Source organism: Chiloscyllium punctatum, chromosome 49 (genome assembly GCF_047496795.1).
Source record: "Chiloscyllium punctatum isolate Juve2018m chromosome 49, sChiPun1.3, whole genome shotgun sequence".
NCBI lineage: Eukaryota > Metazoa > Chordata > Chondrichthyes > Orectolobiformes > Hemiscylliidae > Chiloscyllium > Chiloscyllium punctatum.
This window is the reverse complement of record NC_092787.1, coordinates 25,807,719-25,827,048: the sequence shown is the minus strand read 5'-3', so window position 1 is coordinate 25,827,048 and position 19,330 is coordinate 25,807,719. Positions and strand designations below refer to the sequence as shown.

General features: G+C 45.6%; 1 protein-coding gene across 3 annotated transcripts in view; it reads left to right on the top strand.

The window, feature by feature from the left end:
* nup214 (nucleoporin 214) overlaps window positions 1–19,330 on the top strand; it is a 120,674-nt gene that overhangs the window by 81,686 nt on the left and 19,658 nt on the right. For all 3 annotated transcript variants that reach the window (XM_072565949.1, XM_072565950.1, XM_072565948.1), the window contains 2 exons: window positions 6,104–6,168; window positions 10,433–10,571. In XM_072565949.1, the coding sequence (XP_072422050.1) occupies window positions 6,104–6,168; window positions 10,433–10,571 (204 nt within the window). The remainder of the gene's footprint in view (window positions 1–6,103; window positions 6,169–10,432; window positions 10,572–19,330) is intronic.

Below are 19,330 nucleotides of genomic sequence, written 5' to 3'. Positions count from 1 at the left end.
ACGCGCACATAGGTGCTGTCACCCTCCCACATGTGGGCGCTGTCTGTCTTGCTCTCACTCACTAGCGCTGTCTCGGTCACGGGCACTGTCTCTTGCTCTCGCCCATGTGTGTTGTCTGTCTCTCTCTCTCTCTCTCTCTCTCGGGCACTGTCTCTCGCTCTTGTTCTCTCTCGCTCTCTCATGGTCGCTGTCTCTCTCTCTCTCTCTCTCTCTCTCTCTCTCTCTCTCTCTCGGAAGCTGTCACTCTCTTGCGCGCGCGCACTCACCACGCCACCACCACCACATCACTTGAGTGTGCCACACGTTCATGTCTCTTCCAGATGATCCTGACATTATTTCATTATTTCTATTCAAATAATCATTTGCGGTTCTCTCGAATGTCTTGATCTGACCTGTTTCCAGTGTAGTTTCATGTGGTGTTTTCCCAGCCCTGTGCAGTTCGCTCTGAAAGCTTTCCTTTCTAACCCCTTGGCTGAATCTGATTGTGATGGTATACAGTAGCAATGTGATGACACCCTAAACAGGTTTATCCACATCATCTCTGCCTTAAAATGCACAGATGGGAATTCAAAATTGAATCTAAACCCTTTAATATTGGGCTAAAATCTCTCCCCACTTGAGCCCACTGTTTAGCTACATTTTACTGAAAGAAGTCCAATGAATGCTTTCCCCTTCCTGAGAGATTGCTGACAGAAACATCCTGGTGCAGGTACAACCGCTGTGATTTGTTTTGTTGTTCAGCATTGAGCTGCTCTGCGTAAATGTTAGAATTACAATTCGAATCCTTACAGTGTGGAAACAGGCCCTTTGGCCCAACAAGTCCTATACCGCCCCTCCAAAGAGTAGCCCACCCAGACCCATTCCCCTACTTTATTATTCTGTATTCACCCCTGACTAACCTATACATCCCTAAACACTCTGGGCAATTTAACATGGCCAATTCACCTAACCTGCACATCCGAAACCGGAGCCTGTTTGGGATGGTGCGACTTCACTTATGGAGGGGGCAACGCTCCCATCTGAAAGCTTGTGGTTTCAAATAAACCAGTGGGACGATATCCAGGTCTTGTGTGACCTCTGACCTTTCCCACGACATTACCGTCGATCATCACCTTGTGCCCAGCCCTTCCTCCCCCAGAGAAGTTCTGGCTGGAGAGTAGGGAGCCAGGGCTCACCGACTATCGCTGTATGTGTCAACTTTGGAATGGCTGTTAGAGGGAAGAGGAATTCCCCAGAAAGATAGTTCACCCACACATGGATTTTTCCAACAATTGACAATATTTCATGGTCGTTATTAGACGACCTAATTCCAAATAAGTTTTCATTTTGAATTGAAATGTCATGATCTGCCATGGCTCCCCAGAGCATTCCCTGTGTCCCTGGATTACTAGTTCAGGAACAATGCCTCTATCCGATAGTTCCCATGCCCCTGAATGGCTTTCTCCTGTGTCAGAGATACTGTAACCATGGCCCGTTGTGATTTTTACTTTTCAATGAGTTCCTCCCTTCAGTTGATGCTCTGTTCCAATTGTTTATCCCACACCCCCATCTATCTCGGAGGAGACAACTTCCAATCAAAATGCTAAGCACCAACCAGGTGGATGGAGCAGGGTCATCTCTACTACTTCACATTCCCTGAAACGCTAGTACAACGTTGGGCATTTAGAACTAGACGGGGCCTTCCATTGTGAATAATTGTAGATTAAACTTTCACTGCAGTTCACAGCCCCTGGTAATTAGACACCAGCGAGTTGAGTCACTCCCCTTCTACCAGCTGCTTCCACGCATACTCTGCACTCAACATTTAGAAACCAGTGCTGTTAGTAAGTGGGTGGGAATTTTCACCCCATCGGTTATTAGGTCCTCTCCAGAGTCTGAAGCGTTGTAACCATGGCAGAGGTTCAGATCAGAGCTTTGAAATTCTTAATGATGTTTTCAGGACTTTGCTGGAAAGCCCTGGTATAGAAGGTGAATTTGGAGAGTATCCCCAATTTTGGCCAAGTTCAAACCTTGGAAGCTTCTGGTCACCCAGTTCTGGGAAGGATATTGTTAAAGCTGGAGTAGAGTCAGAAAAGAGTTCCCAGGATGTTACTGGGTATGGAAGCTTTGAGTTCTACAGAAAGGCTCGATAGGCTGGGACTTTTTCCACTGGAGTGTAGGAAGTTGGGAGGTGACCTTACAGAAGTTTATGATGAGAGATATCAATAGAGTTGATGTTGATATTCCATAGGATGGGGGATTGCAAAACATTTTTAAGGTGGGAGGAGAGAGATTTGAAAAAGGCATGAGGGGCACATTTTTTACACAGAGGGTGGCTTGCATGTGGAATGAACATCCCGAGGAAGTGGTGACTGCAGGTACAATTACAACATTTAAAAGATATTTGGAGAAGATCGCAGATAGGAAAGGTTTGGAGGGATATGGGCCAGGAGCAGGCAGATGGGGCTAGTTTAGTTTGGGATTATGGACGGCATGGACTGAAGGGTCTGTTTCCGTGCTGTAGGAGTCTATGACAAGCTAAAGTGTGCAGGGCAGCAACAATTGAGAACAAACTTCAGAGCGACCACTCAAACTTTTCCTGTAATTCTATTGGATAGTGGCTGGTCAGTATCTCAAATCCATTGATAAAGCCCCATGTTTGTGAAGGACTGGTTTGGAGCTGATTACTTGCTTTGATACATGGGGGACACTATAACGCAACCATTTTTACATTGCAGGAAATGCTAATTGACATTTCCTTATTTTAATACACTGTACAACTGGAACCTCAGTTGATTTGACCAAATCTTTGTTCCAGCCTGTGCATAAAAATTGGGGTGGGCAGGTATGAGTCGTCCCTATTCATCCTTTGAGGCAGAATGAATTGGGGGGGGGGGTTGGGTGTGCTTACAGTGGGATAGAGTGAAAACGATTTGTTTTAATTTTGGGTCAAATGAACTGGAACAATGGCACAGACCATGAGGCTCTATGATGTGGGCAAAAGGAAAACCTACAACAGCAAATCTGGAGCATCTTAGACTTGACAGGATTGAGGATCATAGGAGGAACTGTTAGCAATTCTGGAAAGTGTGGAAGTAGATAAGTTCCCCTAGGCTGGATGGGATTTATCCTCTGACTCTCTGGGAAGCTACAGATGAGATTGCTGAGCCTTTGGCTTTGATCTTTATGTCGTCATTGTCTCCAGGAATCGTGCCAGAAGACTGGAGGATAGGAAATGTCCCCTTGTTCAAGAAGGGGAGTAGAGACAACCCTGGCAATTATAGACCAGTGAGCCTGATTTCAGTTGTGGGTACAGTGTTGGAAAGGATTATAAGAAATAGGGTTTATAATCATCTAGAGAGGAAAAATTTGATTATGGATGGTAAGCAGTTTTGTGAAGGGTAAGTCGTGCCTCACAAACCTTATTGAGTTCTTTGAGAAGGTGACCAAACAGGTGGATGAGGGTAAAGTGATTGATGTGGTGTATATGATTTCAGTAAAGCCCACGGTAGGCTATTGCAGAAAGTACGAAAGTATAGGATTAAGTTGATTTCGCAGTTTGGATCGGAAATTGGCTAGCTGAAGGAAGACTGTGGTGGTTGATGGGAAATATTCATCCTGGAGTTCAGTTACCAGTGGGGTACCGCAAGGATCTGTTTTGGGGCTACTGTTGTTTGTCATTTTTATAAATGACCTGGATGAGGGCGTAGAAGGATGGGTGAGTAAATTTGCAGATGTCTCTAAGGTTGGTACAGTTGTGGACAGTGCCAAAAGATGTTGCAGGTTACAGAGGGACATAGATGAGCTGCAGAGCTGGGCTGAGAGGTGGCAAATGGAGTTTAATGCAGGAAAGTTGCGGTTATTCACTTTGGAAGGAGTAACAGGAATACAGAGTACTGGGCTGATGGTAAGATTCTTGGTAGTGTAGATGAGCAGAGAGATCTCGGTGTCCATGTAAATAGATCTGTGAAAGTTGCCACCCAGGTTGATAGGGCTGTTAAGAAGGCACACGGTGTGTTAGCTTTTATTGGTAGAGGGATTGAGTTTTGGAACCATGAGGTTATGCTGCAGCTGTACAAAACTCTGGTGCGGCCACACTCTGAGTTGTTCTGGTCACCGCATTATAGGAAGGATGTGGAAGCTTTGGAAAGGGCGCAGAGGAGATTTACGAGGATGTTGTCTGGTATGGAGGGCGGTCTTACGAGGAAAGGCTGAGGCTGTTTTCGTTAGAGAGAAGAAGGTTGAGAGGTGACTTCATTGAGACATATAAGATGATGGGAGGTTTAGACAGGATGGACAACGAGAGCCTTTTTCCTCTGATGGCGATGGCTACCACGAGGGGACATAGCTTTAAACTGAGGGGAGATAGATATAGGACAGATGTCAGAGGTAGTTTCTTTACTCAGGGTAGTAGGGGTTGTGGAACGTGCTGCCTGCAACAGTAGTAGACTCGCCAACTTTAAGGGCATTTAAATGGTCATTGGATAGATATCTGATGATGGTGTAGGTTAGATGGGCTTCAGACTGGTTTCATGGATGGATGCAACATCGAGGGCTGAAGGGCCTGCACTGCTGTGGAATGTTCTATGTTCTAATTTAATGGCCTTTGCTTGTGCGTACAACTTCTGCAGAAAGTACCAAGCTAAGCTGTCCCCGAGTGAGACATGGTTGATGAGTATCTGTCAGTTGCAGTATGATGACCCGATCAGGCCCATCGCATTGTTTTTATCCCTCAGGATGGGTTATTCCTGCATATTTCCTTCCAGTACTTAGTTCATTCTCATGTTTGGCACAAACGAGTTTTTCCCAAATTCCTAATCAGTGTGTGGCTTACTTTCTTCCTCATTCCTCCTAGCATTGTTCTCTGCACCCAGGAGGCTGTTCCGCCTGTCTGTGCTGGCCCCCTGCTGCCCCCCAGTTCCACTTCTTTCTTGATGGACCCTGCCAGTCTTTTCTCTCCGGGAAATGATTCAATTTCCTTTCGAAAGCCGCTGCCTCTGCCAAACTCTCAGGCACCACATTCCAGATCCTCACCAGTCTGTTTAAAACAAAGACTTTTTATCTGGCTGTTGGCCTTGCCAGTCACCTTAATTTGGTGTCCTTCACAGAATAATACAGCACAGGAGCAGGCCCTTCAGCCCTCCAAGCCTATGCTGACACATTTTGCCCTTCCATATTAAAACTGTCTTCATGTTCAGGATTTGTACCTTCCTGTTCACATATTCATCCATTGCAACCTGTATGGGAATAGTGTCTCCCTCTCTATTCTGTCCTTATTTTGAATATGGAAGCCTCAACAGAATTTTTTGACCAAGTACCCAGTGTTGGAAGGATCAAGAACAAGAGCGCAGAGAACTGAGATCATTAGCGAAAGGAACAATGGAAACTTGAGAAACTTTTGAACAGAGTGTGTGTAGTTAAGGTCTGAAATGCTGTGTTTGTGTGTGTAGTGGAAGCAGGTTCACTCAAGGCCTACCAGAAGCGATTAACTATTGTCTAAGGAGGAAAGCGCAGGAGAAAGCAGTGAAATGGTGCTAGATATGTTGTTCATTCAGACATGCAGAGCAGATCTGGCCTATTGAAACTGGAACAACTCCGACTCTGAACTCTAAGATTCTATGATTCTATACTCAATTGCCTCTGTGAAAGGGAATGATAGGATAAATATTCTTGATTTTCAAACATGTTATAAAATCGCGAGGGGCATGGTTTGGGTGAATTGTCAAGGTCTTTTCCTCAGGGGAGTCCAAAACTAAAGGGCAAAGGTTGAAGGTGAGGGGGGGAAGATTTAAAAGGGACCTGAGGGGCAGCAGCTTTACACAGAGGGTGGTGCGTGTATGGAATGAGCTGCCAGAGGAAGTGGTGGAGGCTGGTACAATTACAGTATCTAAAGGCATCTAGATGGGTATGTGAATAGGAAGGGTTTAGAGGGATATGGGCTGGGTGCTGGCAGGTGGGACTAGATTAGGTTAGGATATCTGGTCAGCATGGACAAGTTGGACCAAAGGGTCTGTTTCTGTGCTCTGTGACTCAGATGTATCTATTTAGCTTAAAATTGGTTAAAGAAAGTGAGCTCATAACATGATTTCACCTCCTAATTGCTGTTCCTCCTTATACTCTGCAGGTTTTGGCAGTTCAGCAGGCTCTGTATTCGGTCAGTCCACAAGCGGTGCGAATGTCTTTGGCCAGGTAAGATCCCAATCAACCTGGAGCCACTGAGTTGCCTCTTCCCAAGCAGCTTCGTGGAATTGCATGGTCACTGTTTAATTAAACGCTCAATGCAACAGCGACACTGTTGTCAAGACAATCTCTCATTTGGTTTGTCATTGCAGTTACAGCCAGTTACCTCTGATCGCACCTTCCTGACCATAAAAGAAGCCATTTGGCCCATTTGAGTCAGTGTTGGCTCTCGAAGGAGTGTTCCTTCCCTGGCAGCATTTATCCAGTTTCCTTTTGAGAGTTACTGTGGAATGCTAATTGAAAGCTAACAGGATATTGTTGTGAGGGAATTGAATACAAAAATCGGGAGGTTATACGTCTGAGTTATGAAGGGCCCAAGTAAGGCCACAACTTGAGTACTGAGTACAATATAGATCTCCTTATTTAAGAAAGGACGTAGGGACATTGAAAGCAGTTCAGAGATTTACTAAACTCATCATACCTGTCATTATATGAGGAAAGGTTGAACAAGTTTGGCTTGTACCCACTGGGAGTTTAGCAGAGTGAAAAGGTGACTGATTGGAAAGTATAAGATTCTGAGTGGTCTGATAGGGTGCACGTGGAAAGGATGTGGGGGGAATCGTGAGCTGAGGGTCACTGGTTTGAAAATAAGGGCTTACCCTTTAAAGACAGAAATGAGGAGAAGTTTTCATCTTGGGCTGGGTCACGTATCTGTGTAATTCTTCAAAAAAACGGTGACAGCAGACCCTTTGAAATTTGTAGAGGCAGAATAAACAGATTCTTAATGAGCAAGGGATGTCAGGGTCGACAGCAATATGGAGTCATCAGATCAGCCATGACCTTAAAACTGGCAGGATGAGTGGCCTCTTACACCAAATTCCTGTGTTTGTATAAGTCCGCTTCTATTAATCTTGCAACCACTGAATGTCATGTATTTAAAAAAGCCTCTATCTCCTCTGGTTTTGATGCCAGTTCTGTGTCTCCTCTGCAGCCCTCTGATTTTCCCTTGTTGTACGAGGCCTGTTTCTTGCACCACACAATCCCTCAATGATTGTCCTTGTTCAACTCCTAAAGGAATCAACTGTTGCCTGCGGCCTGTTGAGTTCTTCACAGCACATTCCCAATTACTGCGCACCTTGGCATTGAGAGAACACTGTAAGGGTACAGTTGTTCAGTAGAAACAAAGCTCTTGTCTGCAATAATTTGAAGACTGCGTTGATTCATCAGAGCTAGCAGTCATGAGCCTAGCGGAGCCTCTGAGCTGTTGTGTAGCTGATGAAATGTTTTACCTCTTGCCTCAGGGAATGTTCAGACTCCCTCCTCCTTTACTAGCATGTCCAAGGAAGTATTCAGTTAGTCAATCATTGTACTAAACTCAGCAGCTAATCAGGGTGACAAAGTCAACCCATTGGTAGGAAGTGTTGCTGAACAAAGACACCTTGGAGTGCAGGTTCATAGCTCCTTGAAAGTAGAGTCGCAGGTAGATAGGATAGTGAAGAAGGCGTTTGGTATGCTTTCCTTTATTGGTCAGCGTATTGAGTACAGGAGTTGGGAGGTCATGTTGCAGCTGTACAGGACATTGGTTAGGCCACTGTTGGAATATTGCGTGCAATTCTGGTCTCCTTTGTATCGGAAAGATGTTGTGAAACTTGAAAGGGTTCAGAAAAGATACACAAGGATGTTGCCAGGGTTGGAGGATTTGAGCTACAGGGAGAGGCTGAACAGGCTGGGGCTGTTTTCCCTGGAGCGTTGGAGCTGAAGGGTGACCTTATAGAAGTTTATAAAATCATGAAGGGCCTGGGTAAGGTAATTAGTCAAAGTATTTTTGCTGGGGTCAGGGAGTCCAGAACTTGAGGACATAGGTTTAGGTGAGAGGGGAAATGTATAAAAGATCCCTCAGGGGCAACTTTTTCAAGCAGAGGGTGGTGTGTGTATGGAATGAGCTGCCAGAGGAAGTGGTGGAGGCTGGTACAATTACAACATTTAAGAGGCATTTGGATGGTTATAGGAATAGGAAGGGTTTAGAGGGATATGGGCCGGGTGCTGGCAAGTGGGACTAGATTGGGTTGGGATATCTGGTCGGCATGGACGGGTTGGACCAAAGGGTCTGTTTCTGTGCTGTACATCTGTGACTGTGACAAGTTAGCTTGAAAGAAGATCGACTTTCTGGTCAGAGTCTCTGATTGACACCGCCATTCCTGACCCGTGCTGGCAAACGTAAATGTTTGGTCCACACCCTCACTCCCGTTTGGGAATTCGTCTCTCATGTTCTTCTCGATACCTTCCACCCCACCCCACCCCATTATTTCCTTCCCCACATCTCCAATTTCTTCCAGTTCTGTTGAGAGCTTATCAGTTTAAAATACCTGCCTTGTCTGCATCTCTCTCACTGCGGCTGCTGCCTGACTTACTGAGTACTTTTCCAGCAATTTCTATTGATCTTTTCAACGGCCTCTGTCACATCAGCCTGCTTGGAATAACGCTGTGTTTTTGTCTGTGAGCCAGCTGATAAACACATTCCTGCTGCTATCAAAATCCCCTGTGGTTTTCCTGAGTGCTCTGTTTCCGTTGAGCCGTGGAGCAGGTGGCTAATGTTTTCAACCACCTCACTCACTGCCACTGCACGTGTCCTCAGGCACTGATGCCCATTGTCCAGAGGTGATTAGTAGCATTCCTCAGGGCTCTGTACTGGCGCCTCCGCTATGGTGACATAGAATGGGAGCCATGTTTGCCCACAATACCAGGTCAAGGTGGCAGTGTAAGTAGTCTCTACATTGTAGCTGACATCGGATTATGTGTGATGTCCAGCACAAACAGGTCATTTGGTCCAACCTTCAGGACATCAGTCTGCAAAGTGACAGATTAGTTGAGTAGACCGATCTGTGGCAGGTGGAACACAGTAGGAAAAGTGCACAGCCATTCAATTAGGACCTGGGATTGACTGAGGCATTTTCTCAACTGAGTTCTAGCAACTTTGGAGGAGCAGAGGAGCTTAGTCCAGAATCATGAAACGCTAGTAGACAGTATTTAAAATGACTGTCCGAATCTTGGCTTTTCTCAAGATGGGCCTAGAATGCAAAGCTGAGCGAGTTATGTGTCACTTTGCTGAAACTGAATGGGTGTCTCCATTGAGGTTGAATATATTGGCCTGTGAGTGAGTGCAGTTTAGGATTATCAGCAAGGGTATCGCGTGGTCTGACACCATGGTGTGTAAATGGAGTTAGGGCAGACATTAGTTATGATCTATTTGTATTTCAGAGAGGTTTGAGGGGTTGAATGGTCTCTCACTGTTCCTGTGTCCTTTACTCGTAATTCTGACTCTCAAACATGTATGAAACTGTGGCCTAAAGTAGAACAGCAAATAAATAATCAGCTCTGTTACTTGTTTGGCTTTATACCCCGTTGAAATACAACATATTTCAATTGGGGTAACGTTTGCTGATGTGCTGGTTCTCCCACAGTTGCTGTACTGTTTATGCTAGCGCTGTGTTCAGAGGTGAGTCAGTCCATCTAAAGGTCGAATTGTGTTGAGATGACAATGTAAATAGTATAGATATTTTAGGATTATGTGGCATACACAGCACAGAAACAGGCTGTTTGGCCTAACCTTCTGTTTATGGCCCTCCGGAAACTTTAAATTGTCCAAAACTCTACCCATCACTTGCCAAGCCCCACCTACTCATTAATCCTGAACTCACTGATCAACACTGGCTCCCAGTCGACTTCGATTTTAAAACTCTCATCTCCATTAGCAAATTCCTTAGTCATCTTGTCTCTGTAACCTCCAAAGGGTTAAGTCAGAGAGTCATAGAGATGTACAGCTTAGAAGGTTTCTACACTCCTTAAATCCCAATTTTGTTTAATCTTCTATTGGTGACTGTACCTTAGACTTTAGGCTCCAAAATATCTCTTCATTCCACGCACGCCCAACTCTTCAACTCCTTGAATTAGTTCCTGAACCATCCTTCTTTAGTAAAGCTTTCAGTCACCTGCCCTAATTTCTCCTTCAGGGTTTTATGAAGGTCCGTGGCTCAGGTTGTGGTTGGAGTTGGCGGTCAGTTTGCAGAGCTTGGCGAACCGACCGACGACTCTAATCTCTCCTCCCGTGGCTGGGTGCATCACTTGTGCCTGATAGGCCTCCTGTGCAGTGCCCCAGGACACTTCACTGTGTTAAAGTGCCAAACAAATGCCAGTTCATTGCTGCTAGACACCTCAATAATTTTGTCAGAAGCTGCAAGTAGGGCATTGCTGAATTTTCTCATTTTCCTTGCAGCCTGCTAGCGCACAGCCAGTGTTTGGTTCCCAGGCATCTGGCGGAGGATTCTTTAGCGGACTGGGAAGAAGGCCAAGTATGGATGCCAGCGCTAGAAATCCGTTTGGACAGGCCAACTTTGGATCAGCTGAGGCTGCCAGTGAGTTCCAGCGTTATCTTTTTCTTTTGAAATACGGTTTTTGGGTATTCCTGGCCTGGGAATTCCTCAGGTAAGGGAAGCGTGACCCATCCATGATCCAAGGCAACGCAGTTTATCCATCCCAATTCTCCACATGCTGTCACTTACGAAGACCATGAGCAGAAACAGGGTTCCCTCCCCTTGGTGGGGTGGCAGTGGGAACAGTTCAGAGATTGGAGATGAAAGGCCAGCTGATTGTCAAAAGCAATAAGCAGTCTGAATTGGTATTTCCTGCTCCATGGGAAATCCCCCCCCTGGAATGTCAGCCATGATTGAGTAATGCACTCACCTGTGAATCAGGACTTTGGCGCTGGGATTGCCTCAAACCTACACATTGGGGAGATTGGATGCCTTCTCGCAGAGCGCTTCAGGGAACATCTCCGGGGCACCCGCACCAATCAACTACACCGCCCCGTGGCCCAACATTTCAACTCCCCCTTCCACTCTACCGAGGACATGCAGGTCCTGGGCCACATCCACCGCCATTCCCTCACCACCCGGCGCCTGGAGGAAGAATGCCTCATCTTCTGCCTCAGAGACTTCAACCCCAGGGCAGCGATGTGGACTTCACCAGTTTCCTCATTTCCCTGTCCCCACCTTACCCCAGTTCCAACCTTCCAGCTCAGCGCCATCCTGATGATCTGTCCTACCTCCCAATCTTCCTTACCACCTATCCGCTCCGCCCTCTTCTCCGACCTATCACCTTCATCCCCACCCCCATCCACCTGTTGTACTCTTGGCTACCTTCTCCCCACCCCCCTCCCATTTATCTTCCTGCCTCATTCCTGATGAAGGGCTTTAGCCCAAAATGTCGATTTTCCTGCTCCTCGGATGCTGCCTGACTTGCTGTGCTTTTCCAGCACCACTCTGATCTTGACTCTGATCTACAGCATCTGCAGTCCTCCCTTTCATCAAGACTACAGAGACCTGAGCGCAAAATCCAGGCCTACCCTTCCATGGTCAGTAGAGGGGCAGCGCCACACTGTCAAAGGTTCCATCTTTCAAATAGGTCATTAAGTCAAGGTCCATCCTGCCCTGCTGGTTGGATGCAAAAGACGATGTGGAGCCACCTCAAGGAAAGGCCAGAGAGATATGACCTTTGTTGTAGGTAAAATTTATTCCTGAACCAACATCTGGAAACCAGATTATCTGGACATTGCTGTGAGCTTGCTGCGTACAAATTGGCTTCCTCTGTTCCTATCATAACTGCACATCAGGATGGCTTGAAGTTATAACAAGTGCTATGTAAATGCAAGCCCGTCTTTATGCTGTTTAAGCTTTGCACCAAAAGTGAGAGAAACATGTCACATGGTATCCTTTCAGTCAGCTTGTCCTGGCCTCGCGTCCTGAAAGATCTAGCATCTGAAGCATTAGCTGAAAACCTAGTTCCTGTTAAGCTGATATTGTGTCTGGTTTACTCATTGCAGCCATTTGTTTCTGGGTGATCAGGCAGACTTGTTCATCTGTTTCACATGAGCTGTAATGGTGACTGACCTATCCCACCATCTCCCTACATTCTTTAACACAGCCATAGTACAATAAACATATCGAAGAATTCAGGAGTATTAGGAAGAATGCGAGGGGGATCTCATGGAAACCTGTAAAATTCTAATAGGGGAAACACAGGAAGGATATTCCCAATGACTGGCGTTGAGGGGTGACAGTTTTTTAAAGATACGGAGGGGGGGCACGGTGGTTCGGTGGTTAGCACTGCTACCTCACAGTACCAGGGCTCCAGGTTCAATCCCAGCATCGGGCGACTGTCTGTGTGGAGTTTGCACATTCTCCCCGTGTCTGCGTGGGTTTCCTCCCACAGTCCAAAGATGTGCAGGTCAGGTGAATTGGCCATGCTAAGTTGCCCATCGTGTTCGGTTCATTAGTCAGAGGGAAATGGGTCTGGGTGGGTTACTCTTCGGAGGGCTGGTGTGAACTTGTTGGGCCGAAGGGCCTGTTTCCACACTGTAGGGAAACCAATCTAATCGAATCATAAACTATTCAGGATTGAGATGAGGAGAAATGTCTTCACCCAGAGAGTGGGGAGCCTGTGGCATTCTCTGCCACAGAAAGTGGTTGAATGTTTTCAAGAAAGAATTAGATATAATTCTTGAGGTTAAAGGGTATAGAGAGAAATTGGGACGGGGGACTGGGTTGGTTGATTCGCCATGAATGGTGGAGCAGGCTCAAAGGGCTGAATGGCCTCCTGCTATTCCTACTGTCTGTGTACAGTCCAACCAAGCTATCATACCAAAATCAGGGGATACAAATTCCAACAAAACTGAAAAGACGTGTCAGTCAACTCCTGACAATATTAACCATGTTATGAGGTTCCCTATTCTATAGGTCACAGCAGGTTCCAAGAACACTGCGTACCTCTTCTGTGAGGTCACTCACCTTCTGTGTGTGTGTTTGTGTTTCAGACCCATTGCTGTTGATTCTTGATCACCCTGTTGAATGGTCTTGTAAATTCCCCCTCAAAATATACAACTGATGGTTATAGAAAAGCAAAGTACCATGGATACTGAAGATCTGAAATAAAAACATGGTTCTGAAGAGACTGGGCAGATGTGGCAGCATCTGTGGACAAAGAAATGAGAGTTAACGTTTTTTATCTGGTATGATTCCCCTTCTGATGGGAAGGGTTTGGGAAGTTGTGGGTTTTCTTTTAACCCACTGACATCGGAGGAGGAGCAAGTGAACAGACTGTGAGGGGCGAAAGAGAAAGGCAGGAGAGATAGAGGAGGAAAATGGGTATCAGTAGAGGTGTGGAAACAAGCAAGTAGGTCCACTGTGCTGAGTTCAGGCACAGCTGGGGGAGGGTGCTGATGTCAGGGGAATGGAGGGCACTGAGCATGCTCTGAAATTGTGGAGCTCAGGTTGGAATCCGAGAGGTTGTAAAGTGCCTAAGTGGAAATGTTCAATGTATGACAACTGTCACACAATTCAATAATTGATCATTATGCTTAACAGTAGTGCAGAGCTAAATCTTCTGCAACTTGGGGGTGGCATAGTGGCTCAGCAGCTAGCCTCACAACACCAGGGTCCCAGGTTCGATTCCAGCCTTGGGCGACTGTCTGTGTGGAGTTTGCACATCCTCCCTGTGTCTGGGTGCTCCGGTTTCCTCCCACAGTCACAAAGATGTGCAGATTAGGTAGATTGGCCATGCTAAATTATCCACAGTTGTTAGATGTATTAGTCAAAGGGAAATGGGTCTGGGTAGGTTGCTCTACGGCAGTTCAGTGTGGACTTGTTGGGCCGAAGGGCCTGTTTCTTATCTAATCTAGTTTATTCCGCATTTCACACAGTTTGAAGGGAAGTGGTAGTGTAGTGATGATGTCACTGGACTAGTAATCCAGAGGCCCAAGCTCGTCCTGGGTTGGTGCGATTCCATAGCAGTAGGAGTAATTTGATTTCACTGACTGAATCTGGAATTGAAAGAGAGTATCATTGATGGTAAACACATCAACTGTCATCGTCTGTTGTAAAGTCCAGCCTGGTTCAGGAGTGAGTTTATGGGAAGGAATCTTTACCTGATCTAGCTCCATCCGACACCAGGCCCACAACTATGTAGACATATGTTACCTGCCTTAAAATCATCGAATCTCTACTGCATGGGAAGAGGTTGTTTGGCCCCTTGAGTCTACAGTGACCCTCTAAAGAGTATCCCTCCCAGACCTCCAGCCCCGTCACCTCCTATTCTCCATGGATAATCCACCTAGCCTGCATAGGCCCTGACACCATGGGAGAATTTTGCACGGTTAATCCACCTAGCCTGCATAGGCCTGGACACCATGGGAGAATTTTGCACGGCTGATCCGCCCTAGCCTGTGCATCTTTGTAGATAAGGCTTCTGCTGAGATTTGTTTACCAAATTACCCCTCTCGGTTTTTTTTAATCCACACTGCCTTTGTGCCCCATTTCCTGCACCTCTGAAATGCCTGAGTAAACCGCTCAGTTTGAGGTCAGTCTGGGGCATGCAGCAAATACTGGAGGGTGCCCACATCCCTGGAAGAGTGAAAAAGCTTCAATGGTGAATTGGGGCTGACTCTTTTCTGAGATTTATAATACTGTATATTCTTCAAACTCTGTCTGGTCTTCATTTCCATATCCCCTGGCAAAGACTTTATCCTGATTGTTCTTTCTGTCTGTCAGCCTGTCTGCAGAAGATGGCTTACAATCTGTCAGAGGCCTTTGACACTCCTGTGTGGGTGTGAGTTCTTTCGGTACACGTCTCCTTCCAATCTGGTTTTTACACACAGCCCTTTATGTACTGAGACAACACCTTGCCTTCAATTTCACAGGCACCTCGCTGTCATAGAATTGTTGGCTTACTTCTGTGGCCCTGTGCAGATGAAAAATTAATAATCTACAAGATGGCCTTCCAGACCTGCACCTCCGAACCCCTCAGGACCTTTGTCCAATTCATAAAGCAAATGAAAACAGTGGCAGTGTCTGTTCCTAGGCTAATGATCCTGATGTCCCGGGCATGAGTTCAAATTCCTCCATAACGGCTGGGGAACGTAACTTCAGTTAACTGAGCTAAAATGATCAAGTCTGGAATTTTAAAGCTGATATTCAGAATGATGTTACCCATCTGGAGAGAAGCCCACCCTGGGGGTTTTCGAAAGCTGTTGATCATCTTGACAAAGTCTGCCCTCTAGTCCAACCCACAGCAATGTGATTGGCTCCTAACTGACCTCTCAAGTGGTCTTGTGTGCCACTCGGTTGTATTAATCTCTGTCTCAAAGGCACTTGGAGATGGGCAGTAAATGCCAACCTTACCAATGACACCCACAGTCCATCGATAAACTAAAAGAAGGTACTCCCAGGTTGGGATAAATTCTAATTGAGAAGTTACACAATTTCATGAAATACATTTTTGAAGAAATCAATTGTAGCTCCATCTGATTCACTAACCGTGCAGAGTGAAGAATAAGATCGGAGTAGACTATGGTAAAGGGAGCCGATTTTCACAAAGGTATGCTCCTAGCCTGCACAGTGGGCACAGCTTTACCTGCCCCACTACTACAGTAATGTCCATACCTGGAGCAGCCATGGAGGTAGGATTCTTGGAAACTTCTCTTTGGACATGTACTCTGTCTAATCTTATTTCACTCCTTCACAGGTTAATAATTTCATGGCTTGAACCTTCTGAAATTAGCATAGAATACTGCTGTTACCATTACAAATTTTTACATCAGCCCTGATTGTGTTTCTTGACCTTATCAGTTTGTGAGCTGCAAGCCGTTGCTGTAGATCAGCTTTATTGCATTGGCATTGCAACAAAACAGGACTGGAAATAATCAGAGCTTTTATTTAATATAAGGTCACTTCCCAGTTTAATTTGGGTCAGGGAATTGGTTCCACTTTACTCTATTCCTTGCCACAGTATAGCCAGAATTGGAACGTTGTTTCCCACTGAATAAACAACGTTCTGTTAGTTTGGCGGGCTTGGTCAAAGAAATCATGCAGGTTGGTCTGCTACAATGTGTGTTTCGTTAACAAATTCACTATAACACAATGGATCAATTGGGGACACTGTTTCTAAAGCGTGAAATTTTAAAGCATGTATTGGTTATAACCCAATTACAGCCCCATTAGCGTAAAACGTGCTGGCATTGTGCAATTTTCTTATAACACAGGGTTGCAAGATAAGGGAATTCGAGCATTATAGCAGAACTGACTGACATGGGAATAGACCATTGTCTGAATGTGTTCCACCATACAGCAGTAGGGCACAGCAAACACCTCTCAATATTTCAAGAGAACTTTGAACATTCACTGGAAAAGACTGAGGTCTCTGATTAACATTGTATCCACAAAGCAGCACCAGTATCTCCAAGCAGATGCTGGCCTTGAGTATTGGACTGGAGATTCAGCAAGTCTACAGACAAGAGCCATATGACTTCTGGTTTTTCGTTATTCTCTGGTATAAGTGTAGGCTGTGGTTGTCCTCAGTAAGTGTTGCAGGGGAATACCAGCTCACTGCTCTGTATATGCTGATATTCCTGGTGTCTCCATCCTCCTTCCATGAAGGAAACATGGTCTGGTATGGTAGAGGGAAACCACATCTTGGTCTATCTCGAGAAGTCTCTTGTGGTTAACAAGACATAGTTTGTTGCATTTTACCGACTGGTTACAAGTTACTTGATATAATCCACTTTGGAGCAAAGATTTTGAGGAAGGCCATAAGACAACTCTCACTCCTTTCAGATGTTCAGTTCTGGTCACAAGTCCACATGACATCGTCATAGTGGGTGTTACTAATGGTACTCAGCAATAATCCTTTCAGTCTTTTCAGATCCTACACAACAGTGACAGCCCTTACTCTGAGCTGCTACAAATCGCTGTGCGAACATTGTTAAATAGGGAGATGTCAGGATTTTGATCCCAGTGACGATGCAGGAATGTCAGTCTATGCCCACGTCGGTGAAGAGGTGGAAGTTATGGCTCAAGGTGTTCCCCAGATCTAGTCATTCTCTGATGATCACAGGTACAGGACTGAGATGTGCTGGACCAGACTGACGCATTGTGAATTTCCAATGAATTAGGAATCATATGGTACAGAAGGAGGCCACCGTGCCCATGTGCACATTTCCAATCAGTCTCACTTCCCTTTTCTCCCCATAGCCCTGGGAACTATCTTTAAACTCCTTTGATTCTCTGTCTTGCTTCTTGAAGTGAACTAAAAAGGAGATGCAGTTGAACTGAATATCTTCACCCTGCCGTTGTTGGAGCACCATCTGTTAAACCATAGAACAGTCTGCTGGCAAAACAATTGAGACCAGGACAGGCTTCAGTTGAGCAACAACTACAAAGGTGGAACTGGAAGCAAAAGTTTCCGTGCCTTTCTTCATTTGAACCAGCGCTGAGTTTAACCAGGTTGTTGAGCAGTTAGCTAGTAGTTGTAACACTCAGTAAATAATCCTGCTGCATCAGGAGCAGGATTCAGACCAAGGATATGCAACTCTGTTCTGTTAAATTAATTTACCAGTACATCACATCTAGTGTGTGAATGTAACGTCGTGTGAATGTATTTGCGTACATTTTGCAAACAGGATTTCCCAAAGCACAGGAAGGGGGGAGGGAGTGGTGGAGTTGCTGAACTTTAATATTCGAGGAGACTGAAATCGAATAGATTTTTGCCTTGGACTGGGCTGGTGAGGGGCTACAGAGTATGTTTATAGTCCACAGTTGGAATGACCAGGCCATTGGACATATCCACTGTCCTGAAGCTTTCACCTTGTGGTCCTCGGAGAAGCTCTGACCCATCAAACTTCCGTCAGAGTGCTGTGCAGTAGACTTGTCAAATCATCCAACCCAAGTGCTCCATTCTGCTGGCAGCAGGTGCATCGAGTTCTTGTGACAACAGTGAATCTAGATTTTGGTCATTTGTGTCGATGAGTTCACGGATCAAGTCTGTTTAATTGAGTGTAATTGCATGGGGTTGTGAGGTTCTCTGAAAATGGAGGTGTACGGAATCACACTTGTTATTTTATTGGATTTTAAAATTTGAGAATGGTCATTCGGCCCAACTGGTTGCATGTTTATGCTCCATACCAATCTGCTCCTCCCCCCTCTCTGTCTTTCTATCATCCTACATTCCTTTCTCCCTCCCCCCCCCCCCCCCCCATCACATTTATCCTGTTCCCCTTCAATGCATCACAGAAGACTGCTAGGCATGCTTTTAAAATACGAGGAGGTCAAAAATGGGTACATGACCGAGGGAGAAGAGTTGAGCAGCCGTCTGCGCGAGTCGACATTGCAATCCATCAGAACACAAAAAACCGCCCCTTGCAATTATGTAAGCAGAGCTAGTAAAGGTCCTTGCATCTCACACCATGCAAGGGCTACCTTCGATTTGTCAGAAAAGGTAATGTCAGATGATGGATACACTCATCTGAGGGAGCACAGTTCACATAATTTCACATCAGCGATGAGTGTTGATGATTGGCAAAGTGACCTTTCTTTTTAAAAGCTTCGATGTAGCATTTCTTTCACAGAACCTAATAAGCAGTAACTGCAATGCAGTCCTGTAAAATTTGATATTGAGCTAAAAGAGAGTGAAGTTGTATTTATAAAACGTCTTTCACGTCCTTCGGCTGTTTCAGAGCATTCTGCAGCTCCAGTTTTGACAGGCCATCGTTTTGTTTTTACGATCCAAAATGAAGAGCCAGCGTGTGCACAGTGAGCTCCCATACACTTCATTCCAACGCTCAGGAGCACTGCGTTGGCTGTAAATATGTGCTCTAGTGTCACAATGTGTCCTCTATAAATTAAAGTTCTTGCTTTCAAATGACAAGATAACTCCTTAATTTTCAGCTTTCCACCATTGGCCCCAACTCCAATTCTGCAATTCTTTCCCTGAGCCTTTCCCATCTTCTCCCTGCTTTAGGGTGCTTCCTTTAAAACCAGCCTCACCTGCTCTGATGTGAACCGGGTTCCGAATGTTGTTTGTGTGCTTGCAAAGCATCTTCAAATGTTTTGATTACGTTAAGTGTGCTAGACAAGTGCAAGTTGCTGTTGTAGGGCTGATTAAACACTGAGTATTGGCTGGGACACCACACCTCCCCAATCTTTGTTGTGTCGTTCTCTTTGATCTTTGTTGTTCCCCTGAATAGATAAATGGAGTCTGTACTGGGCATGTCTTCTGAAAGACACTGCAGCTTATTGTCAGCACTGAAATGTCTGCTTGTTGTGTTCAACTAACTGTAGTGAGGTTT